Source organism: Macaca mulatta, chromosome 20, assembly GCF_049350105.2.
Source record: "Macaca mulatta isolate MMU2019108-1 chromosome 20, T2T-MMU8v2.0, whole genome shotgun sequence".
In the NCBI taxonomy this organism is placed as follows: domain Eukaryota; kingdom Metazoa; phylum Chordata; class Mammalia; order Primates; family Cercopithecidae; genus Macaca; species Macaca mulatta.
This window is the reverse complement of record NC_133425.1, coordinates 10,039,011-10,063,282: the sequence shown is the minus strand read 5'-3', so window position 1 is coordinate 10,063,282 and position 24,272 is coordinate 10,039,011. Positions and strand designations below refer to the sequence as shown.

At 47.8% G+C, this 24,272-nt stretch overlaps 1 protein-coding gene across 11 annotated transcripts in view; it reads right to left on the bottom strand.

The window, feature by feature from the left end:
• Positions 1–2,796: 2,796 nt before the first annotated feature.
• Positions 2,797–24,272, bottom strand: part of PMM2 (phosphomannomutase 2) — a 45,426-nt gene continuing 23,950 nt past the window's right edge. For 6 of the 11 annotated variants that reach the window (XM_077983863.1, XM_077983861.1, XM_077983860.1 and 3 more), the window contains 4 exons: positions 24,144–24,219; positions 22,761–22,876; positions 4,184–4,300; positions 2,797–4,072 (listed from right to left, as the gene is read on the bottom strand). In XM_077983863.1, coding sequence (XP_077839989.1) covers positions 4,199–4,300; positions 22,761–22,876; positions 24,144–24,219 — 294 coding nt within the window. In that variant the 3' untranslated portion in view covers positions 2,797–4,072; positions 4,184–4,198. 11 annotated transcript variants of the gene reach the window in all.

Sequence of the window (24,272 nt, the reverse complement as noted above, 5' to 3'; positions counted from 1 at the left end):
GGCGTGGTGGCTCATGCCTGTAATCCCAGCACTTTGAGAGGCCAAGGTAGGTGGATCACCTGAGGTCAGGAGTTTGAGACCAGCCTGGCCAACATGGTGAAACCTGGTCTCTACTAAAAAGACAAAAATTAGCTGGGCGTGGTGGCGGGCACCTGTAATCTCAGCTACTCGGGAAGCTGAGGCAGAATGGTTTGAAGTGGGGAGGCGGAGGTTGCAGTGAGTGGAGACCGCGCCATTGCATTCCAGCCTGGGCAACAACAGTGACTCCGTCTCAAAAACAATAGCAACAACAATGAAAACCAAAACTGAAGACATTTGGGAAAGCAGCCTCCGGTGAGGGAGGTGGAATGAGTTCTAGGTCTTGACTTCTGGGGTGCCGTGGCGGGCAGTGTGGAGTGGCGGGCAGCGTGGAGTGGCGGGCAGCGTGGAGTGGCCGGCAGCGTGGAGTGGTGGGCAGCGTGGAGTGGCTGGGAGTGTGGAGTGGCTGGGAGTGTGCCGTGGCGGGCAGTGTGCCGCGGCGGGCAGCGTGGAGTGGCTGGGAGCGTGGAGTGGCGGGCAGCGTGGAGTGGCTGGGAGTGTGGAGTGGCGGGCAGTGTGCCGTGGCGGGCAGCGTGGAGTGGCGGGCAGCGTGGAGTGGCTGGGAGTGTGGAGTGGCGGGCAGTGGGCCGTGGCGGGCAGCGTGGAGTGGCTGGGAGCGTGCCGTGGCCGGCAGCGTGGAGTGGCGGGCAGCGTGGAGTGGCGGGCAGCGTGCCGTGGCGGGCAGCGTGCCGTGGCTGGGAGTGTGGAGTGGCGGGCAGCGTGGGGTGGCTGGGAGTGTGGAGTGGCGGGCAGTGTGGAGTGGTGGGCAGTGTGCCGTGGCGGGCAGCGTGGAGTGGCGGGCAGCGTGGAGTGGCTGGGAGTGTGGAGTGGTGGGCAGCGTCCCGTGGCGGGCAGCGTGGAGTGGCGGGCAGCGTGGAGTGGCTGGGAGCGTGGAGTGGCGGGCAGTGTGCTGTGGCGGGCATCGTGGAGTGGCGGGCAGTGTGGAGTGGCTGGGAGCGTGGAGTGGCGGGCAGTGTGGAGTGGCTGGGAGTGTGCCGTGGCGGGCAGCGTGGAGTGGCGGGCAGCGTGGAGTGGCTGGGAGTGTGGAGTGGCGGGCAGCGTGCCGTGGCGGGCAGAGTGGAGTGGCGGGCAGCGTGGAGTGGCTGGGAGTGTGGAGTGGCGGGCAGCGTGGAGTGGCTGGGAGCGTGGAGTGGCTGGGAGCGTGGAGTGGCGGGCAGTGTGCTGTGGTGGGCATCGTGGAGTGGCGGGCAGCGTGCCGCGGCGGGCAGTGTGCTGCGGCGGGCAGTGTGGAGGTTACCTGTCGTTCGGGTTGGAGGAGCCTGCCTGGGCTGAGGTGGCCAGCTGGGGCCCACAGCCAGAACACTTGGGATAGGCGGGAGAGGAGAGGAAGTGATTCAAAGCCACGTATGCCTGAATGTGTCCGGATTACAGCAACATCTGCCCAACTGCCCAACTGGTTCTTCTTCTGGCCCCTATGGGCACTCCCCTTCCAGTAGCTGGAGGGCCCTTCCCGGACAGATCATGAGCGGGCCCCACGCCCTTCCCTTGGGATCAGGTTCAAACTCAACTTCCCAGCTAGCCTCTCCTTCCAGGGAGCCAGAGGCCTGCCCTGCACTCACTGGCTGCTCAGGTTCAACGCGGGCCTTTTCCCTGAGGCTTAAGCCCTGACCTTGAGTTCAGGGTCAGCTTCTGCAGTGCTGGGGATGGTGACTTTCAATAGTGCTAGGCTGGCCTAGGTGCAACCTCTGTGCTTTGCTCTGGCTTAAAACTTACCTACTGTGTTTAAATTTCTTGTGATGGTGTCTTTATCCTGCTAACCCCCTAAGGCAGAGAGAGGGGACTGTCCCTGCCTTATAGGGTTCTGGGTTGCAGGGGGCAGGGGTATTATTTGAGTTAGTAATGGCTCACACTCACTGTTCAAAGTGCTTTAAATTCCATACACGGTAAGGACTATACCATTTGACACATGAACTAACTGAGGCGAAGATGAACTCACCGTAAGTCACGCAGCAGCTTGTACCAGCAGAACTAGGCTTGGAGCCTTGGCAGCCGTGCTCTTACCTGCCACGTGCAGAACCGGCTGCTCTGGGGACACGTGGAAGGCACCAGGACGCGCTGCGTAGGCATCATTTAGTTGTTAACACTTTATATCCCACCACAGTGCCTGACAAGCGGACACCCTTGGAGTAACCCCTGGAAGCTGGCCTGGGCTGCAATGCGATGACAAGGTGGAAGGAAAGGGGAAGTTCCAAGTCCTTTTGAGTTTGGAGGGGAGTGTCAATTCTGACTGCAGAGGGAGGCAGCAGGCAGTGCAGGAGGGGCTCCAGGGGCCTGGGGAGGGTTTGAAGCAGCCACTGTGGGAACTGGGGCAGGAGCGGCCCAGGCCTCTGCGCATTAGGGCCCAGCTTGGCGGACTCAGGGTACCCACCTGAGGGCAGCAGCCCTGTGTCGGGGGACACAGCAGCGACCCTCCATTTCCGGTTAAAACAAGTTTGAGTGAGACTCAGTTGTCTCGCTTTGTCGCACTATGTTAAGGAAACTTGTAAGGAATGGCAGGCTTGTAAGGAATACCCAGTGGGCAGAAAAGCAGCGGGGGAGGAGTCTGTGTGTCAGGAACAGGAACATGCAACTCCACAGAGGGAGGGGCCCCGACGGGACAGAAATCTGGAGCAATAAAGAGTGGCTCTCAGACCTAGAAGGGCTGGGGTTCCCTTCCAGAATCTGCAAACAGGAGGAAAAAGGAATCAGAATGAGAAATAGGAAACAAAATCACTTTAATGTACTAACCGTTTTAGAAGGTCATTACCGTATCATTTGCAACATTCAACAAGGAAAGATGCCACTGGATGGCCGTGTCCTGCAAGTCACCGAGATGAGGAGCTGGCTGCTTTCACCCCACCGGATCCGGGGCTCAAGAGAGCTGCAAGCCCGAGTGGCTGGGAGGTTTGGAGGGAACCAGGTTGAGCTGTGATGAAAGCGCCTGGCTGTGGGCTGGGAGGCAGGAGTGCAGGGCAGTCGGGGCCCCCCTGGCCCCAGATTCAGTGCCCAGTGAGGCCACACAGCCCCAGCACCAAGCAATGGAGGGTCTATGGGTCCAAGCGTTTTCACATCCTGAAAAGTGACACATGAACCGTTTTCCTAGGAAAGTTCTCTTCCACGGTGTTCTGGCTGAAGCCTGGGATCCTTCCAGTTTCACAAAGAACGTGCAGAAGGTGGAAAGAGTGAGGGACGCGGACCTGGCTGCAGCTGCACTCGGCCCCCTCAGTTGTAAAGTCTGGGTGAGGGCCTGGGTGGGCGCAGATAGGAGAGCGGCTCCTCTTCCTGTTCCCTGGCCAGGCTCTTGCTCGATCCCTGAGAAACTAGAGGCGAACGCCTCTGGGAAGCCAGCCAGGGCCAACCAGAAGGTCGTTTTGATGAAGTCTGACATCCCACATTGGTTTCTCTGGACCTGGGTGACTGTTTTGCCAGCATCAACTCTCCGGCCCAGCTGAGGTGCAAACTCCCTAGGGTCTGCTCCCACTCGGCCAGCCATCTGTCCAGCAGGCCTCAGCCTCACACGGGAAAACGCAGAGTGCGTCTAGTCACTGGGCGTAACACTGCCCTGCTCACAGTCCCCATCAAGGTGACATGCAGGCGGGAGCTTCGTTCCAGGTGTTTGTAAATTTCGTCCTGGGGTGGGTCACTGCAGATGGCCTGTCATTGTTTCTCATTACCAAACCCCCACTGTTGGTGCTGATGCAGGGGTCCATTAAAAAACCCGCTTACGATTCCACAGACCCACCAAGAGGGAGGGCCCAGGCACATTTTTTCTTTCTGTATCATCCTAGAATTATGGGGAAATTTCCGCCAAAACCACATGATTGCACGTATCAGGGTATTAGATTAGGGGGCTGAGGGTGGGTGGGGAAGACCTTTTGTGGGAGGTATTCCTCTGAACCATTCTTGACAATAGTTTTCTCCTTCCTTCTGGAAGCTTCTGGCACTGGAGATGGAGGCAAGGCATGCCAGGGGTGGAGGTCCAGACTGCATGTGCCTGGCAAAGGATGCAGAGCCTGGCTGGGCTGCGGGTGGGTGAGCACGTGTGGGAGGACCCTCGGCTCTGGCCACCAAATGCCCCATGCTGGCTTGTCAGCCAGGACCCTACCCTCCTGCTCCCGCGTTAGGAGAAGAGCTCTTCACAGATCCTGCGTGTGTCCTCAGGCGCTGTCACGGAGTAGCCCACGGTCCTGGGGTCTGTGAAGATCTCATGGTCATTGCCACCCTGGAAAGACACAAAGTACAGATGAAGGCTCCACCTCGTTTGTCCGGGGCCATTGCTGATGTGACCCTGGAACCCAAAAGCATCCGAAAAACAAGATTTAACTGGGCAGGGAGAATTTCTTCAGCTACCTTCCTCTTAGTTTCCAGGAGAGGAACATGAGTACAATTGTTATTGAGAAGAGATTTATAACCTTCTCTTGAACTGCAATTTGGCTTGGAACACGTAATTATGCCTAGGAGAAGTATCACGACGTTCTTGTGAAGATCTGTCTAAGGCTTATTTTTCTATACAGAAGGCATCAGTGAGTGACAGTATTCTCACAGCCATCAGTTTTTTTTTTTTTTTTTATAGCTGTGCCCACACTTTTCTAACAAGTCACAAGGGAGCATCAAGGGGGCAGAGGGTGGGGAGCAGGGCTGCCAGGGATCTTCCTGTGATGAAGGACGTGGCGACATCAGTGGTGATGGCAGCCACTGGCCATGTGTCACTGCACACTTGAAACGTGGCCAGTGCAATGGAGGAACTCAGTTGATTTGATTTTAATTTAAACGGCCCCACGTGGGCCAGGTGTGGTGGCTCATACCTGTAATCCCAGCACTTGGGAGGCTGAGAGGGGTGGATCACCTGAGGTCAGGAGTTCGAGACCAGCCTGGCCAACATGGCAAAACTCCATTTCTACTTAAAATACAAAAATTAGCTGGGCGTGGTGGTGCACGTCTGTAATCCCAGCTGCTCGTGAGGCTGAGGCAGGAGAATTGCTTGAACTCAGGAGGTGGAGGTTGCAGTGAGCCGAGATCGCGCCACTGCACTCTGAGAGTGCTCTATCTTAGATAGAGCCTGGCAGACTATCTTAAAAATAAATGGCCCCACATAACTGGGGTCTGAGCTGCTGGCTAAGAGCAGGGCCTCTGGAGGCCCCAGGTGGCCTGGGTCAGATGCTGGTTCTACCACTGAGCAGCAGTGTGGCTGCGGCAACTCCCCATCTCCAAAATGGGGTTCTGGTGGAAGCCTGCCCAGAGCTCTGTGGCCAAAAGCTCAGGAGATGATGGCTGGGGTCACACCTTGGTAAGATGAGGAAACCGAGGCCTCAGAAAGTCTGTAAGGGCCCATGTCTAGGAGCACCTGGGCATGTTCTGCCGGGGTCCTGTGCCTGAGTCGAGTGCCCTAATCTGTGTCCCCATCACCCCCACCAATCCCGCTGGGCTCAGGTTAATGAATCAGGTTACCTGCCGCTCCCGCAACCCCGAGCCCTGCAGGAAATCCCCCGTTTTTCTCATCGTGGAATTCCTTTATTTCCCTCATAAAACTGGATAAACACTGTAACTCAAAACCTTAAAATAATCTATGATTGGTTTACAATACAATGAACACAACCGCAGAGAAAACGGATTTTTCTCATAAAGCACCGAGCATGAAGCCAACATGGAAACCATGATTTTGTACCAAAAATCCGACATACTTTTAAAGAATTAATTGCCTCTGGAAATGAGTGTTTTCGTTTTTGCAAGAACCTATCCCCAGGCAGATGGCTTCCTGAGGTGGAGGTGAAGTTTCAGGCTTCAGGAAGGAATGTCGCTGGGCCCAGGGAGTGCTGGGTGGAGTCAGGAGCCCATGAACTTGGCATCTCTTCCAGTCCAGCCACTCGGGAGCCTGCCCGGGCCTTGCGCTGGCCTTACGCAGTTTTGTACCAGGCCTGGCAGCCTTCAGACAGACCTGAATTTCATGGCCACCATCTGCTACCTACACATGTGAAACCAGTTCTGCTAATTCTGATTTTGCCTTTTTTTTTTTCCTTTGGACACAGGGTCTTGCTATGTTGCCCAGGCTGGGCTCGAGTGAACCTCCAGCCTCAGCCTCTCAATTAGCTGAGACAAAGACTGCGCACCACAGTGCCGAGCTAGTTCTAGTAATTCTTATAATTTAAAAAAAAGATTTCTTTCAGGAATGGCCTGGTGGACAAAAGTCACAGAGAACCTAACAAAGGCACAATCTAGCTGGGCATGGTGGCGCATGCCTGTAATCCCAGCTACTTGGGAGGCTGAGGCAGGAGAATCACTTAAACATGGGAGGCGGAGGTTGCAGTGAGCCAAGAATGGACCACTATACTTCAGCCTGGGCAACAGAGCGAGACTTAAAAAACAAAAACCAAAGGCACAACCAACTCTCACATGCCTCAGAAGAGCCAAACATCCTCCCCGCCTCAGTGACTGAGGAGGGGGAGTCAATATTCACACATTAACACAATACACCTTTCTAGAACACCTACTACTTGCCAGGCATTGCTTTAGCAGCTAGGGATACGGCGCAAACCAAAACGACATCACAGCTGCCTTGGGAGCCCGTGGTCTGGTCGGGGAGACCAGCCATGAGCAGACAGCTCTTGGGCGCCTTGTTGAGCGAAGGGAGGGAAGGGCTGCCAAGACTGGAGGGTGAGAGAACCCTGGCATCTGAGGGAAGTGAGGGGACAGGCCATGTGGCCATCAGAGAAGCGACTGAAGAGGAAGGATGGGCAAGGACCGGGCCAGGCCACAGAGCACAGATTGTAGTAAGGACCTGGGATTTCACGGGAAGCCACCAGAAGGCTGCAAGCTAAGGCCATGGTCTTTCTGGAGAATGGGTGGGGGGTGAGGATGCAACAGAGGGGAGCAGTTAGGAGGCTCCTACAGCCGGCCAGGGTGCAAAGAGGACCGAGGCCATTACCTGGGAAGAGACCCCTGAAGCAAAAAGGGTTTATGCTAGTCCCCTGACAGTTGCTAGGAGTGTCCTTCCCTGCAGATGTCACACGCAGGGGACAGAGGCCTAACGGCATAAGTCTCCTCCCATGGTCCTGCTAGGGGCTGGTGGGGAGGTGTCTGTGGAATCTGAGTGATCTGTGTGCATGTAACTCGCTGGCACTTAATAAAGTTAGGTCTGGAGAACCAATACCCATCCAGGAAGGCGAAATCTTCCCGACCCTGGTTGTAGGAGCCTCGCTGGGTCGCTTCTCAGCTCCACCCCCTTTCAGAGAGCTGCACGGCTGGCAGGAGCATCTGCATCACAAACACAACCTGCCTCAGGCCTTCCTTTCTCTCCTGCCAAGGGTCTGCTTCCTTCTTTATGACTCTCTGAGCATGGTGGGCTCCTTCCTGGGGCGCAGCCTTCTTGGGGCTGTGTCGAGCTTGCACACCAGAGTAGGTGCAAAGCAGGCAAAGCGGACCCCAAATGAAACGAAAGGAAAGCTGGCTGCCCTCTAGAATAATAAGGCTACAGAGAACCGGAAATTTCAAATGCTGGATTTGCATATGCACTAAAGGTTACTTGATTCTAGCTGGGGAACTCTGCCACCCCCCCCAAGCTCCGAGAACAAAAACCCTGTTCCCTGGAGAGGGGAGGCAAGGGGGGAGGGATGAATGAACGATCTAATTTCTCGTTACAGTGTACCTGTCAGGCACCAAAGAAAGGCCAGGGCTCAGTGAAATCAGCACATTAATATTTAAATCCCTAACAGCTCCAAAGTCTGAGGATGAAACAGAAGGCATAGTGTGGGCCACGTTCAGATGCCAGGGGACTGACGAGTCTCCCGCCTCAGCCCATTTCTGTACATGCTGTTGCTGACCTGTGCAGTGTAGTAGTGAACCCCAATCATCCAAAGAGAGGAACAGTGTCATCTATCACAGCCTGCATGAACTGCTTAGCTGGTAGCAGTGGGTGTGTGCTGTGTGGATGCCTCCTGTAGCACAGATGGACTCTGTGTAGCTCGCAGTCAGGACTCTTACTTATTTTTGAGACAGGGTCCCACTCTTGCCCAGGCTGGAGTGCAGTGGTGCAATCACGTCTTGCTGCAGCCTCCACCTCCTGGGCTCAAGCGATCCTCCCACCTCAGCCTCCTGAGTAGCTGGGACTACAGGTGTGCACCACCATGCCTAATAGTCGATTCTTGCCGTGGACATTCATTTTGGCTGTTTAACAAGTATTTATCAGTGGCCGGGCGCGGTGGCTCAAGCCTGTAATCCCAGCACTTTGGGAGGCTGAGACGGGCGGATCACGAGGTCAGGAGATCGAGACCATCCTGGCTAACACCGTGAAACCCCGTCTCTACTTAAAAAAATACAAAAAACTAGCCGGGCGAGGTGGCGGGCGCCTGTAGTCCCAGCTACTCGGGAGGCTGAGGCAGGAGAATGGCGTAAACCCGGGAGGCGGAGCTTGCAGTGAGCTGAGATCCGGCCACTGCACTCCAGCCTGGGCGACAGAGCGAGACTCCGTCGCAAAAAAAAAAAAAAAAAACAAACAAACAAAAAAACAAGTATTTATCAAATTTCTAGGTATTATGGATATAGGGATTGAAGACACATTTGCAAAAATTATAACAGAAAACGGTGAAAGAGATCTGGCCTGACTCCATCTTGCTTCTAACCTCCAAGCTGTCCTCGTTCATTCCTGGGCACAGGCTGAACTAACCTTGGGAGGAATTTAGTTTATAGTTCAACTTTGGGTTTTTTTTGTTTTTTGTTTTTGGAGATGGAGTCTCACTCTGTCACCAAGGTTGGACTGCAGTAGTGCAATCTCGGCTCACTGGAATCTCTGCCTCCCAGGTTCAAGTGATTCTCCTGCCTCAGCCTCCCAAGTAGTTGGGATTACAGGTGTATGCCACCACACCTGGCTAATTTTTGTATTTTTAGTAGAGGTGGGGTTTCACCACATTGGCCAGGCTGGTCTCAAACTCCTGGCCTCAAGTGATCCGCTTGCCTCAGCTTCCCAAAGTGCTGGGATTACAGGTGTGAGCCACCATGCCTGGCCTATAGTTCAAGTTTGAAACAAAGATAACAGCTCTTTCCCTGAAATAAACCCCTTCTTGCCTGGGGACCAGTCTGTCTTTGTAGGATAAACAAATTAGCTACAAGACTGGAAATTATGGTTTAGGAGCCATGGAGCCTCTGGCTGCAAGAGTCTGAACCTCCCCACATTGCTCCTGGGAATAACATCACTTGTAAAATCTAAGATCAGTGCCTGAGATATTTTGCAGACCCTGCCTTCCAATGTAGCAGTTGACCCACTCAGACAGGTAATCTGATTCAACCAGTTCTTTGAACCCACTCAGGGACAGAAGACAGCAAGAAAAACTCACTTCCACCTGCTATGATTTCATCTCCATGCTGACCAATCAGCCATCCATACCTCCAGAGCCCCTGCCCACCAAGTTATCCTTAAAAACTCCAATCCCCAAATTCTTGGAGAGACTGATTTGACTAATAACAAAACTCCAGTCTCCTGCACAGCTGGCTCTCTGTGAATTACTCTTTCTCTATTGCAATTCTCCTGTCTGGATAAATTGGTTGTCCAGGCTGCAGGCAAGAAGAACCTGTTGGGGGGGGTTACAAATTTGGGGACTCATCTGTGATCTCTCTTGTGGCTATCTGCCAGCGATTCAGTAGCCTCCCCAACCCCCCTCACTGGTGATGGATCCAGAGGCCAGCCCAGGCGGCCACCTAGTTCTCTTGGACTGCGGGCTGACACTGGTGCCATCTCTACTGGTAGGGTGCTGCCAACCCATGGTGTATGGATTTAACTGCGATAGAGGAACAGTCCTGGGGAGACTTCCTGTAACTATAGCCCCATAGTGGGGTGTCTGCCTATAGCCCCATCGTGGGGCATCTCTAGTTCTATTATATGGTATCTGTTTGTAGCCCCAGCATGGGGTATCTGCCCTAATTGTACAGATAATAGGGGACTTGTTTGGAGGAATACTCTTGGTTTGTGATTTGGTATGGAATCTCTGTCTGGAAGGTGTTTTGCATGTTTATTTTGCTGTATGTGTTTGTATATGTGGAGGAGATGTCTAAAGGAATTGCTGAAGGAAGTCCATCAGGCTCTCCTAGTTTGTCTGGTTGGTCACATTCACTGAACCCTGAAGGACTTGTCAGCAGAAGCTTGGAAGTTAGACAGAGCTGCCTCAGGCTCTTCCATCCACTCTTCCATCTGGTTCAGAGATCATCCTTTGAATTACTTTAGTAGGGGACAGAGATATGTGAAAAAAGTTAGGGATATTAAGATGTATTTTTGGTAAGGATGATTATAAAAAAAGAAATTTATATGAGAAAGGAATTCTCATATAAAAGGAATTTATATGAGTTGTATGGTAAATTCTTGTCCTAAAATTGAATGACTGATTATTCAGGAAAGAGGGGCGTATAGGACAAGCCAGAAAGTCCAAGCATGTCATAGATGGTCTCTGTGAGTTGTGACAAGATTTGTAAAATGGGGGGAAAAAAACCCTAAAAAACTGGCAAATGAAAAATCTTAACTACTAATGCATCTTCTTCAGTCTGTATATTTATAATGTCGTGTGTGTGATGTTTAGGAGCTGTAATTAATTGGCTTAAAAAACAAGCACTTAAACATTTTGTCAAAGAAATAGCAACTCTAATGCATTTTAGTTCATGTGACGTTAGTAATCTTTGGTAAATAAAGATAGTTTTAAAGATTATTGATGAAATAAAATAAAATTGTCTTCAAAACTCAGACATTTGGTCTGAATTAGGCAGATCAGATACGGTTTTTGCTGGATGCTTTAAGGTCATAAATGGCTTCTATGACGTTTGTAATTGTTCAATTTACCTACTTTAGGGCCATTAGATTCTAGATAAGGCCTGGGGACATATGGAGTTAGCCATGACTCCTAGCTATGCCAGAAAGAGTCAGACTTTATCTGCAGTTCTGTCCTGTATTCTAGGCTCTGCACCTGGTATGTAATTAAAATTGCTTAAAGACATGGGAATATGGTTTTTTAAAAAAGAATCTTGTCTAATTTAGAGAGTTTAAGGATTATTTTTGGTTGAAAGACAAAATAAAACTGAAAGTTTAACCAAATTGTAGGTTTGTGAAAAATTAACTTTGTGAAGAACTCTGTGTGTGAACAAGCTGGCTGAAATTGAAAGGGTATTATTTAATTTTTCCATAAATTAAATATTAAAAGCATACTGATGCAGGGCCAGAATCTGGGCCCATATATCAAAATAATAGGGTTTTATGCCAGGCGTGGTGGCTCATGCCTGTAATCCTAGCACTTTGGGAGGCTGAGGCAGGCAGTTCAGGAGGTCGGGAGTTCAAAACCAGCCTGGTCAATATGGTGAAATCCTGTCTCTACTAAAAATACAAGAATTAGCCAGACATGGTGGCACACGCCTGTAGTCCCAGCTACTTGGGAGGTTGAGGCAGAAGAATTGCTTGAACTTGGGAGGCAGAAGTTGCAGTGAGCTGAGAATGTGCCACTGCTCTCCAGCCTGAGCAATGGAGCAAAGACTCCCATCTCAAAAAATATATAAATAAATAAAAATAGGGTTTTATTTTTGAACACTGATTTGTTCTTTTAACAATTATAAATGGTTATATAAAAGGTTTATGAAAATGTTACCCTATAGTCAAACTAAAATTGAATAGATTTGTTTGTAAAATTTTATTAAAAACTAACTTCGGCTGGGAGTGGTGGCTCACACCTGTAATCCCAGCATTTTGGGAGGCTGAGGTGGGTGGATCATGTGGGGTCAGGAGTTCAAGACCAGCCTGGCCAACGTGGTGAAACCCCATCCCTACTAAAAATACAAACATTAGCTGGGAATGGTGGTGGGTGCCTGTAATCTCAGCTACTTGGGAGGCAGGAGAATCGCTTGAACTTGGGAGGAGGAGGGTGCAGTGAAGCAAGATCATGCCACTGCACTCCAGCCTGGGTGACAAGAGTGAAACTCCATCTCAAAACAACAACAACAACAAAACTAGCTTTAGCATTAAAGATGCACTAATGCAAGATAAAATTTGGTTTTCTCTGTTGAAGAATATTTTTATATAATATTGAGAGAGAGACAGAGACAATGAAAGATTTTTGTTTGGCTTTGGAGTAAACTATTAAAAAAAAAAAGAGAGACAGATTCAGTTGGCCTCATGCTATCTTCATTGGGTTTTGTTGTTTAGAAAGCTGAGTCTTCTCTCTATTAGAGTAAAGGTTTTTCCCTTTACAAAATGTTTGAGTTATCATTTTGGCTAAATGAATTACTTATGGTGACCTGGGATTCTACTTTGTGATATCTAGTGTTTTAAACCTTTGATATTTAACAAACTTTCCAAGATCAAATTCTAAGTTAAAAAACAAGTTCCCTAAAGTCCAAAAGAGACATATTTGGCTTATTCCGTATATTAAAATTATGTAGAAGCACTGTCAAATATAAAAAAGTGTTTAACTTTCTTTGGGTTTATAGTCATATAAATATGTTATTAGTATGTGTTACAAAACTGTGTAAGATTCCTATAATTCTGATATGTCTCAGTATATGTTATCAGTAATAATTATAATTGTTACGTTAAACTGTGTGTCACAGAGATGACCAGATTTCCTTGTTGACTGCATCTTTAACTATGGCTGTCCTGAGACTTTTGTTACCCACAGACAATTGTTGTCTTGGTTTTATCCTTTTCAAAAGGCAGTTTATAATCAGATATAGTACTCTAATGGGTACTCTTGAATGCAGGTCTGTGATAACTTTAGAAATTGTGCCACCGGAATGGAGGAAAAAAAACCTCTAGGATCCTCATGGAGAGCTGATGTGTTAAACATTGTTAATCCTTTTGTTTTTCAGAGTCAAGAAAACGATTTTTCTTTTGAGCTGTTTACAACTTTTAGCAATTGAATTAAAGTATACTTCTGTGAGCAAAATTTAGAGCGTATTGTTTTCTCTCTGATTTCTCCAGAATTTGGAAACTATTTGTGAGTATTATCAACTTATGGCAGTATAATTATTTGCACAAGGGCAGTAACAATTTGTTTTCTTTTGTAACACAGGATACAATTAGAGATGCTGGTTACTTTACCAAGGCTTTAACTGGAATGACGTATTTTCAAATATAAACAGACTGCTTTAAGGAACAAAGTTGACTAACAGAGCCAATAGAAGTCCCTTGGAAAAGCTGGCCTCATACCTTGTCTACAGGGTCCCTGTGCAGGGTTCCCGAACTGTGGTAAATAAAGAATGTCACTTTCTGACAGGCCCAGGAGCCCCAAATTATCTTAGGATCATGAGAGGAAAAAATTTCACCCAACTCATACCGGTTTACCTTTGCAGGTATACTAGATAAATCCATGGCTGGGCTCGAGCCTTTAAAAAATCTAACCTGAGATTTCTTATGGAACAAAGTTTCAGCAAAGCCAATTTTAAAAACAGCCTATATGGCAAATAATTATTCTTGCTGTACTTTATACAAATAATCAGGCCAAGCATAATAAGACCATGACATATTTTACAAGTAAACTTGTCCTACTATGATTTGTCTTTAATAAAAATAAGGATGGGAGAGAGAAAAAAGTGTTTCAAAAAACTATGGTACACCTGCTGTTAGATTCTAGTCTTGTCCTTTGTTCTTGAGTTTTGGTTATTTTCTGCAATTTGGACTAAATCCTGAATTCTACAATTCCCAAACTAATGCTTTCAATTTTTTCTTCCGCTTTTCTGACTTGGACTCAATTAAATTGTTACTACCTTTTTCCTGAGGCCCTGCAAGCGGAAGCTTATTCTTTGCAATACAGATGACAAAAACATGTCAAATTGCCACTGCCTTCCTCCTCTATAACTAAAGAAGCCTAGCCCATCTGCAGTGCCATCTCTTGATACAGGAAACAGCTGTTTAACTGAACTGATCTGGTCTCAGGACTAGGAAAACTGACTAAAAAGATAAGGAAGAGTGTATTTACATTTCCTCCTTTCTGTCTACCCCAATCTGTCTGTCTAACAACCTCTGACCCAAATCTCTCTCTGCTAATAACCCCATGTCTGATTGGTTCTTGGAGCTATTTACCTGAGTCACTCAGAGCTTAGAGTCAATTCTACAAAAGCTTCTGAAGCCAGGACTTTCACTCTTTATCCTAGGACTCATTTGTTGAAACTATAGATGAGAATACTAATGGCTTTGTCATGCAGGCCTTCAAACCCCAACCAGGAACCTCTGAGTGTAAGCAGACAGCTGCAAAGTGGTTTCACTCCTCTTACCTTTGGGTCAACACCTACCCTGACTATGCTCCCTGTCAGCAGAAAGAAGCTACAGCGGTTGTCACTCTTTTCCCATCTTCATGCCCCACACCTTAGGAATAAGGTATTATAAAACCCAACAGGAGGAACTGAAACTGTCTCTGCAAAAATTTTAGCTGAGAAAATGGTGACCTGATGGTGACCTGAATGACTCCACCTTGCTTCTAACCTCCAAGCTGTCCTTGTTCATTCCTGGACGCAGACCGAACTAACCTTGGGAGGAGTTCAGTTTATAGTTCAACTTTGCAACAAAGACGGTAACAGCCCTTTCTCTGAAATAAACCCCCTTCTTGCCTGGGGGCCAGTCTGCCTTTGTAGAACAAACCAATTAGCTACAAGAGTCTGATCCACCCCAAATTGCTCCCCACAAATAACATCACTGTCATAAAACCTAAGATTGTGCCTGAGATATTTTGCAGACCCTGTGTTCTGATGCAGTAGTTGACGCCACACTGACAGGTAATCTGGCTCAACCAGCTCTTTGATCCCATCAAGAACAGAAGATAGCAAGAAAAACTCACTTCCACCCCCTATGATTTCATCTCCAAGCCGACCAATCAGCAATCTCCACTTCCTGAGCCCCTACCCACCAAGTTATCCTTAAAACCTCTGATCCCCAAATTCTTGGAGACACTGATTTGAGGAATAAAAAAACTCTGGGAGGCCAAGGTGGGCGGATCGCTTGAGGTCAGGAGTTCAAGACCAGCCTGGCCAAGATGGTGAAACCCCGTCTCTACTAAAAATACAAAAATTAGCCAGGCATGGTGGTGGGCGCCTGTAATCCCAGCTACTCAGGAGGCTGAAGTGGGAGGATCACTTGAGCCCAGGAATTCAAGATTACGGTGAGCCAACATTGCGCCACTGCACTATACTCCAGTCTGGGTGACAGAGTGAGACCCTGTCTCCAAAAAAAAAAAAAAAGAATTGTGTCCTCACCGGACTGACGAGGTCACTCTTACCGTCCTCACTGTCACAAGGTCACTGGTGAACGGTGGGGTCAGATCTGGGTCTACTTGGTCCACACGGACACAAACCTCTTCTAAGCTAGTTTTGTTTTCATTTTTTTGAGACAGAATCTCACTCTGTTGCCCAGGCTGGAGTACAGTGGCACAATCTCAGCTCACTGCAACCTCTGCCTCCTGGGTTCAAGCGATTCTCCTGCCTCAGCCTCCTGAGTAGCTGGGATCACAGGCGTGTGCCACCACGCCTAGCTAATTTTTTTATTTTTTTAAAGCTAATTTTAAAGGCAGATCTTCCTTATTAACATTTCTGGAGAAAAAAATGTTGCACAATTTAGTTAAAAGGACGGCAGGTAGCATTTTAGAAGTGATGTAGGAGAATGACAGACGTGAGGCTTTCAGATCCCAGGCTTTCAGATCCCAGCTTAGTCTCTGACTAGCTGAGAGCCTGGACTTTCCATTGTGCCTCCTTTGTAAGAGGGAGGACGCTGCTATCTCACCCGGGAGCATGTACAACGTAAGGGTCCAGCTCAGGGTCTGACAGTGAGGAAGGGCTGGAAGATTTACATTTCCTTTTTTCAATTTTTAAAAATTTTTAATTTTTACTGGTTTTTTTTTTTTTTTTTTTTTGAGACGGAGTCTCGCTCTGTCACCCGGGCTGGAGTGCAGTGGCCGGATCTCAGCTCACTGCAAGCTCCGCCTCCCGGGTTCAGCCATTCTCCTGCCTCAGCCTCCCGAGTAGCTGGGACTACAGGCGCCCGCCACCTCGCCCGGCTAGCTTTTTGTATTTTTTAGTAGAGACGGGGTTTCACCGTGTTAGCCAGGATGGTCTCGATCTCCTGACCTTGTGATCCGCCCGTCTCAGCCTCCCAAAGTGCTGGGATTACAGGCTTGAGCCACCGCGCCCGGCTAATTTTTACTGGTTTTTTTTTAAAGAGACAAGGTCTTGCTCTGTCACCTAGGCTGGAGTGCAGTGGCACAATCTTGGCTCACTGTAATCTTGAACTCCTTGGCGCAAGTATCCTCTTACTTCAGCCTCTCTAGTAGCCGGGATTACAGGGATTACCCAGCTCCTTTTCTCAAGTTGATTGAAATATTTTATTTTTCTTTATTTTTATTTTTTTTTTTGAGACGGAGTCTCGCTATGTCGCCCAGGGTGGAGTGCAGTGGCCGGATCTCAGCTCACTGCAAGCTCCGCCTCCCGGGTTTTTACGCCATTCTCCTGCCTCAGCCTCCCGAGTAGCCGGGACTACAGGTGCCCACCACCTCGCCCGGCTAGTTTTTTGTATTTTTTAGTAGAGACGGGGTTTCACCGTGTTAGCCAGGATGGTCTCGAACTCCTGACCTCGTGATCCGCCCGTCTCGGCCTCCCAAAGTGCTGGGATTACAGGCTTGAGCCACCGCGCCCGGCCTTTATTTTTCAACAGATAGCACATTCATATAGTTCAAACATATTAAGAAAGAGTAAGAACTAGACGGCGATTCTTTCTCCCATCCGCATCCCCACCCCCACAGTAACCTCTGTAACTTTCATCCATTCAGACTCCTTTTATGCATTTATAAGCCAACACAAAGAGAAATTCCTTTCCCCTCTTTAGACAAGAATGTAGCTAGCACATTACTTATATTGTCCTGCACTTTGTGCACCTAACAAAAAGCCCTAGAGATGGGTCCACATGGACTCTTTTTACAGCCACATGGCATCCCAGTGCAGAGACAGACCACTGTCATGTGGCCAGCCTCCTGAGGAGCGGCAGGGCTGTCCCCAACCCTGAACCCTCTGCGTGAGTCTTTCACACATGCTTGAGTGCACTGATAGCCACATTACCCCAAATGGAAGCATCAAGTCAAAAACCGAACCAGCTGCTAATGTTCATGAAGTGTTAGAAAGTTTTCATGTTGCAACCGCCTTACGGCCAAGATGACTTTTATAGAAAGCATGGTTAAGTAGAGGCTCTCTGGACTGCGGATTCAGAGTGGCTGAGGGTGATCCAGCCAGTGCGGTTCCTGGAAAGCCATGCAGAGCCATGCGCGGTGTGTGCTCTCTGCCCTTGCCATCTCTCTCTCTGCAGCAAACCAAGGTACGCCACGCCAGGCCCAGGGCCTCCATGCTGAACTCAGAGCCAGGTTTTAAGAAACGCTGGCTTTTGTGGCTGATGGGAAGAATGACAGGGTTTCTGAAGATGGCAAGTATTTTGAAAAGCAACGGCCAACGCCTCACTTCTTCACTCTGCTCTCAAGTTGCTCCAAGCAGAGGGCACCCTTTACATAACACCAGACCCTGCCTCCTGGAGGTTGTGTCGCCGGAAGAGGCTGCCAAGCCTCAGGGCCTGGCTGAGAAATGGCTGTTTTACTGACAGCTCTCAGCTCAAGATCACTTCCCTGGACGCCAGCGAAAACATTAACCTTCATTAGGAAAGCAAAAAACCCCAGCTTTCTAAATGTCTATCACTGAAAACGCAAAGTGTAAGGCTAGTATTTGGATTGCTCTGTGCCTAAAGTTTCAATAACTGATGTTATCTGAAGATAGTTGACTGGACTGCTAATTCCCATTTCTAGAAAACTGCTGATGAAAAGGATCAGAGATGGGGGCAAAGAATCGTGCAAGAATGTTCACCACAGCATCAGTTATAACGGCAAAAACGCTTAAGCCACCCAAGGTGCCTCTAAGAGGAAAGTGGGGGTAAATGATGCCTAATGAGAGAATGTTATACAGCCATTAAAAATCTTCTTTGCAAAGAATATTCACGAATATGAGAAAAGTAAAATACGTTAAGAGAAAGAAGACTAAAACTAAAACAACATGTAAGGATCCCACTTTTGGGATCATATACATAGAAAGGCTGGGACATCGCTGGATGATGACAGGTGACTTTCCTTTTCTTCTTCATACTTCCTCTAATTTTCTATAATGAATGCACAGGTTCATTTACAATCGGGGGAAAGTTTCAATTAAATAATACTCATTTTTTAAAAACTAGGTAAGATTTTTAAAATAGAATCCAGGCATGGTAATGCAATGGTTAAACAGAATAGAAAACCCTCTAATTCCCAAATGAAGAATTCCCAAAGGAAGTCATTTTCTGATTATCTAAGAAATGCATTCCATTCTGCAAATTCCCAACTGAGGCTTCTAGATGGCGATTTATGTGAAGCAAGAATGTCGTCATTACAGAATAATCTGCTGTAGTGTGTCTTAATACCTCTCCTCTCTGTCTGTAAGAAATGGCACCAAGCTAGAGGAGGACTGAGGAAGCTTCCAGGCATCTCTTAGATCCTGGGTGTCATTTCATTAGCTTAATTTTTTTAAAGACATGGAGTCAGACAGTGATCTTTTTCAAAGCCTGCACTGAAAGCATTTCTGCATCAAAAGCATTTCCACAAAAGGATGTGGTTATAAAACCATTTCTAACTGTCATTAAGAACAAACCTGAATGCTACACCTCCTTCAAAGTACCCATTTCATCTGGGATTTAGAACAAGATCTTTCTACGCCACTGAGAGAGAGCTTATTGTAGTAGTAAGCACACTCATTTAAACAGCAGGCATCACCAGTCGTGGTATGGCACACCTGTAATTCCAGCTACTTGGGAGGCTGAGGCGGGACGACTGCTTGAACTCAGGAGTTCGAGTACAGCCTGGGCAACACAGCAAGACCCTGTCTTTATTTTATATTATTTTATTTTACTTTAAACAGCAGGTATCTCTTTGAGATCCTAATTTCAATTATTTTAGATACAGATCTGTAAGTGGGACTGCTGGATCATATGGCAGTTCTATTTTTAATTTGAGGAACCACTATATAGTTTTCCATCATAGCTATGCCATTTAACATTTCCCACAACGGTGTACAAGGGTTCTAATTTCTCCACACCCTTACCAACATTTATTTTATTTTATCTTTTGGAGACGGAGTTTCGCTCTTGTTGACCAGGATGGAGTACAATGGTACGATCTCAGCTCACTGCAACCTCCGCCTCCCGGGTTCAAGAGCTTCCCCTGCCTCAGCCTCCCAAGTAGCTGGGATGACAGGTGCGCACCACCATGCCCGGCTAATTTTGTATTTTTAGTAGAGATGGGGTTTCTCCATGTTGGTCAGGCTGGTCTCGAACTCCTGACCTCAGGTGACCCACCCACCTCAGCCTCCCAAAGTGCTGGGATTACAGGCGTGAGCCACTACACCAGGCCGCCAACATTAAAAAAAAAAAAAAAAAAAAAAAAATTAGCCATCCTGGCCCAGTGTGGTGGCTCACGCCTATAATACTAGCACTTTGGGAGGTTGAGCACTTTGGGAGGTTGAGGTTGAGTGAGTTGACCTCAACTCACTTGAGGTCATGAGTTCAAGACCAGGCTGGCCAACATGGTGAAACCCTGTCTCTACTAAAAATACAAAATTAGCCAGGCATGGTGGTGGGCGCCTGTCATCCTAGCTACTTGGGAGGCTGAGGTACGAGAATAGCTTGAACCCAGGAGGCAGAGGTTGCAGTGAGCCAAGATCGCATCACTGCACTCCAGCCTGGGTGACAGAGCAAAACTCCATCTCAAAATAAAATAAAATAAAATAGCCATCTTGGCAGGTGTGAGGTTTACCTCATCGTGGTTTTGATTTGCATTTCCCTAAACGGTGACGTTGAGCCTTTTTTCATATACCCACTGGCCATCTGCATGTCTTCTTTGGAGAATTGTCTATTCAAGTCCTTTGTTCATTTAAAAAATTTTTTTTTTTTTTTTGCCATTGAGTTGTTGGAGTTTCTTATACATTTTGGATACTAGTCCTTTCATCAGATATATGGTTTGCAGATATTCTCTTCCCCTCTGTAGGTTGCTTTTTCATTCTGATTATTTCCCTTACTGTGCAGAAGCTTTTTAGTCTGATATTGTCCGACTGGTTTTGCCTTTGTTGCCTGTGCTTTTGGTGTCACATGCAAAAGATCACTGCTTTTTCCCTGTGTTTTTTTTCTAGGAGTTTTACAGTTTCAGGTCCTGTGTTTAAGTCTTTAATCCATGGTAGATGGCCAAAAGGACAAAGTTAGGATCCCAAAGAGATATCTGCACCCCCATGTTCACTGAAGCATTATTCATAATGGCCAAGATATGGAAACCACTTGTGTGTCTACTGACAGAAGAATGGATCAAGAAAATGGAGTACATTCTGGCTGGGCGCAGTGGTTCACACCTGTAATCCCAGCAATTTAGGAGGCCAAGGCAGGTCCAGCCTGGCCAACATGGCAAAACCCTGTCTCTACTAAAAATACAAAAATTAGCCGCATGTGGTGGCAGGCGCCTGTCATCCCAGCTACTAATCAGGAGACTGAGGCACGAGAATCACTTGAACCAGGGAGGTGGAGGTTGCAGTGAGCCAAGATGGTGCCACTGCACTCCAGCCTGGGCGACAGAGCGAGACTCTGCCTCAAGAAAAAAAAAAGTGTAGTATATTCCTATCACGAAACATTATTCCACCTTAAAAAAGAAGGAAACTTGCGATTTGTGACAGCAGGAGTAAACTGAGAAGACATGCTGAGTGAAATAAGCCCCTTACAGAAAGATGAATACTGCATGATTCTGCTTGTATCAGGTATCTAAAGGTGCTAAAGTCATATAAGCAAAGAAAAGAACGGTGGTTGCCAGGGACGGGTTGGTGGAGGAGGGAGATGGAGAGTTGTTCAATGGGTATAAAGTTTCAGTTAGGTAAGATGTGTAAGTTCTACAGATCTGTTGGACAAACAGAAGTGCCTATAGGTAACAAGACTGTATTGTACACTTAGAAACTTGTTAAGAGGGAATATCTCATGAGAAGTGGTCTCATAACAATAGCAACAAAAAATCCCAAACGGCCCCCAAAACCAAAGGGGCACAATGATTAAACTCATGAACCTGTGCGCGTTAAACATGTGCAGCTTTTGCTGATCAATGATATCTCAATAAAGCTATTTAAAACATACAAAGAAGAGGTAGATTTCTTCTGGTGCCACCAGCTCTGTCATTAGCTGTGTGACCTTGGGCAAGTCCCTTACCCTTTACGGGTTCCAGTTTTATCCTTCTGACAAGAAGAAACAAGCCTCTGCTATCCCCGAGTACCCCTCCTGCTGGAAGACTGCGGCGTGGGGGCCCTGCTGAAAAGCAAACCTTTCATGGGTAGGTCTTAGCAATGCAGCAAGGATTTTGGAGTGGACCAGAGATCAGAGGGATGAGAAACTCTGAATATGCAGCAGTTATGATGCACCTGCTGGGTGCAGGATGGCGAGAAAGCCTGACAGGGGCCTGCTGATGGTAAGGTAACCAACACCCCCAAGCTGCATGTGGGAGGGAGGCAGAGGGGCCCAGAGGATGAGAGGAACTGAAAAGGTGATGGGGCCGGGCGCGGCCTGTCATCCAGAACTGAGAGGTCGAGGTGGGTGGATCGCTGAGGCAGGTGGATTCCTTGAGGCAAGGAGTCAAGACCAGCCTGGCCAATGTGATGAAACCCTGTCTCTACTAAAAATCACACCTGTCATCTCAGAACTTTGAGAGGCCGAGGTGGGTGGATCACTTGAGCCCAGAAGTTTGAGACCAGCCTGGCCAATGTGGTGAAACCCCATCTCTACTAAAAATACAAAAATTAGCTGGGCATGGTGGCGCATGCCCATAATATCAGCTACTCAGGAGGCTGAGGCACAAGGATTGCTTGAACCTGGGAGGCAGAGGTTGCGGTGAGCCAAGATTGCACCACTGCACTCCAGGCTGGGCAACAGAGCGAGACTTGGTCTCAAAAAAATAAAAATAAAAATAAAGAGGAGAAAGAAAAGGAGCTGGCCCAAAGCTGGGTGGAGGACGCCTGGGGACAATTCTTCTGTGTATTCCTCCTGCTGGCCCTGGCCTGTAACACGGGCTCTGCTCTCAGTTCTCAGTTTAGATTTGGTGGTCCTGGACTTGAGATTTCTGACATCCCTTCGGGGCAGCTCCAAGTACCCACCATGTGTGATGCCTGGGACTCACTTGGCCTCTTCACCGTCGCTGGTGCCCTTTCCTGAGTTTCAGGCTCATGAGATCATTCCCTGTCCTCCCATCAAACATGACCCCTCGTGTTCAACTTAGAATGAATGCCTCAGGGGGACAAATACAGTGGAAAGGTAAGATTGAAACAGGCAGAGCTTTGAAACGCACAGGGCTTGACAGTGGCACTGGGGACTGGCGTTCTGGAAGGCACATGGGGTGGCCAACGTTTAATTCCAAAGCCAAACTGAAAAGGATCAACTAACACGCAGTGTGATCCTCGCCTCTACAGAGGTGTCGCGGGTTTGAGCTCAGAGGGGAAGGAGGCTCAATCACGCCCCTCTCCAGGACAGAAGCCACTGCTCAGTTTGAGCAGGGCCTGTGGGTAAAGTGTAGATACAGGAAAAACAGCCCCGTTGTCAATTCTCCCCCTCAAGCTCAAACGCAACAATGAAGCTGCACAAACACTTCTCTACTTACTGGCATGGTTTTGTCTCCAAAGAAATAAATGGTCTTATAACCGTCATTTTCCACATGTCGCAGGCAATACCTCTTGTCCCATCCATCAGGAAAGACATCAAAGCTGATCTGGCCTCCTGCCGGGTGGGGATGGGGCACATACAAGCAAAAGGTGAAAAAGGGGCTAATGATATGTCACTGAAAAAAAAACAATTTACTCTTTGTCAGTTAGTGGGGTGCCAAGGTTGATTTTCAGTACTCTAGTTTGCTACTTAGACTATTGCATGGATAGGTTCTAGAAATTAATTCTACATCATGTTTTCTGTTCCAGCATTATTTCACGTAGGTCTAAAATTGAGGCACAGAATGCCAACTCAGAGTGAGAAATGCATTTGCATTTAAGCGCCCTGTCAAGCATGTGGTTTAAAGGAAGCATGCTTATGAAAACTCATTCTGCTGTGCTCGTCTCGGGCTTTAACACACCCTCAGTGGAAAATGCCTGGAAGCAGGCCGCATCCAGCATATTTGCAGGAAAAATGAGAATCCTCACTGAAGGTGATTTATAGGCAGCGCTCGTGGGCAACAAGAAACCTTTCAAAGCTTTGTCAGAAAGATGTCCATCTCACAGTTCAGGAATACAAAAAACCCACCCACTCATCTGTTAAATATAATCCCTTTGCCATTCCAGTTTTCCTACAACCTCTACCTTTATGAAAGCTAGTACAATGAGGAGGCTTTGAGCAATGACTCATTAGCCCTGACAAGAGAAATCGGTGTGCAAAGCATTTGACAGGCATACTCTAACAAAAGACAAGCCGGAGACATCCATGCTGCAGGAAGAACTCTGCATTGGACACCAGAAGTGTTCACACACTGGCTGTGTAAACAACAGCTTTGTGAACTCGGACAAGTCTCTTCTCCTTTTTGGGCCTCAGTTTCTTAATCTGTAAAAGCCACCCAATTGGCTCCTAAGGTTCCCGCTGTTGAAACATTGTATGATTCCAAGACGTCGGTCTCGTTTACCTAAGGGGTTCAATTCCATGTCTCCCTTACGGAGTTCACTATAGCGCTTCTCTTCCGCCCAAAGGTGTGAGAAGTTCCTACTCATTAGTAATTGAAGTGCTCCTCTTCTGACGAGAGAAGTGCAGGTAGGAAGAATCCTGTTGTGTAAGAATTTAGAAGCAAGCCCAACAGTCTGGAAGCTGTTTCTTGACTAGGCAAGTCCTATTATGGCTAACTATGCAGAAAAGAGAGTGGCCGCTTTTTGTCTACAGACTGGACTGCTCATTTAATCTTCCTGCCCACCTAAAACTGCACATACTCCATTATCAATAGCTCACTGGCCCACAACAAATTCCAGGAAATGGGGATCCAAGTTTGTAACACAAACAATATATACAATACCTATGGAAAACGTGAGGCCTTTTCCTGCAAACTCTTTCCGTAGATCTGCTACAAACTTTTGTCTTATATTTTCCTTCTGAGAAAAAAAAAAAAAGATGCCAATTGTCTCTTGTATTGCAGTTTAGAAAG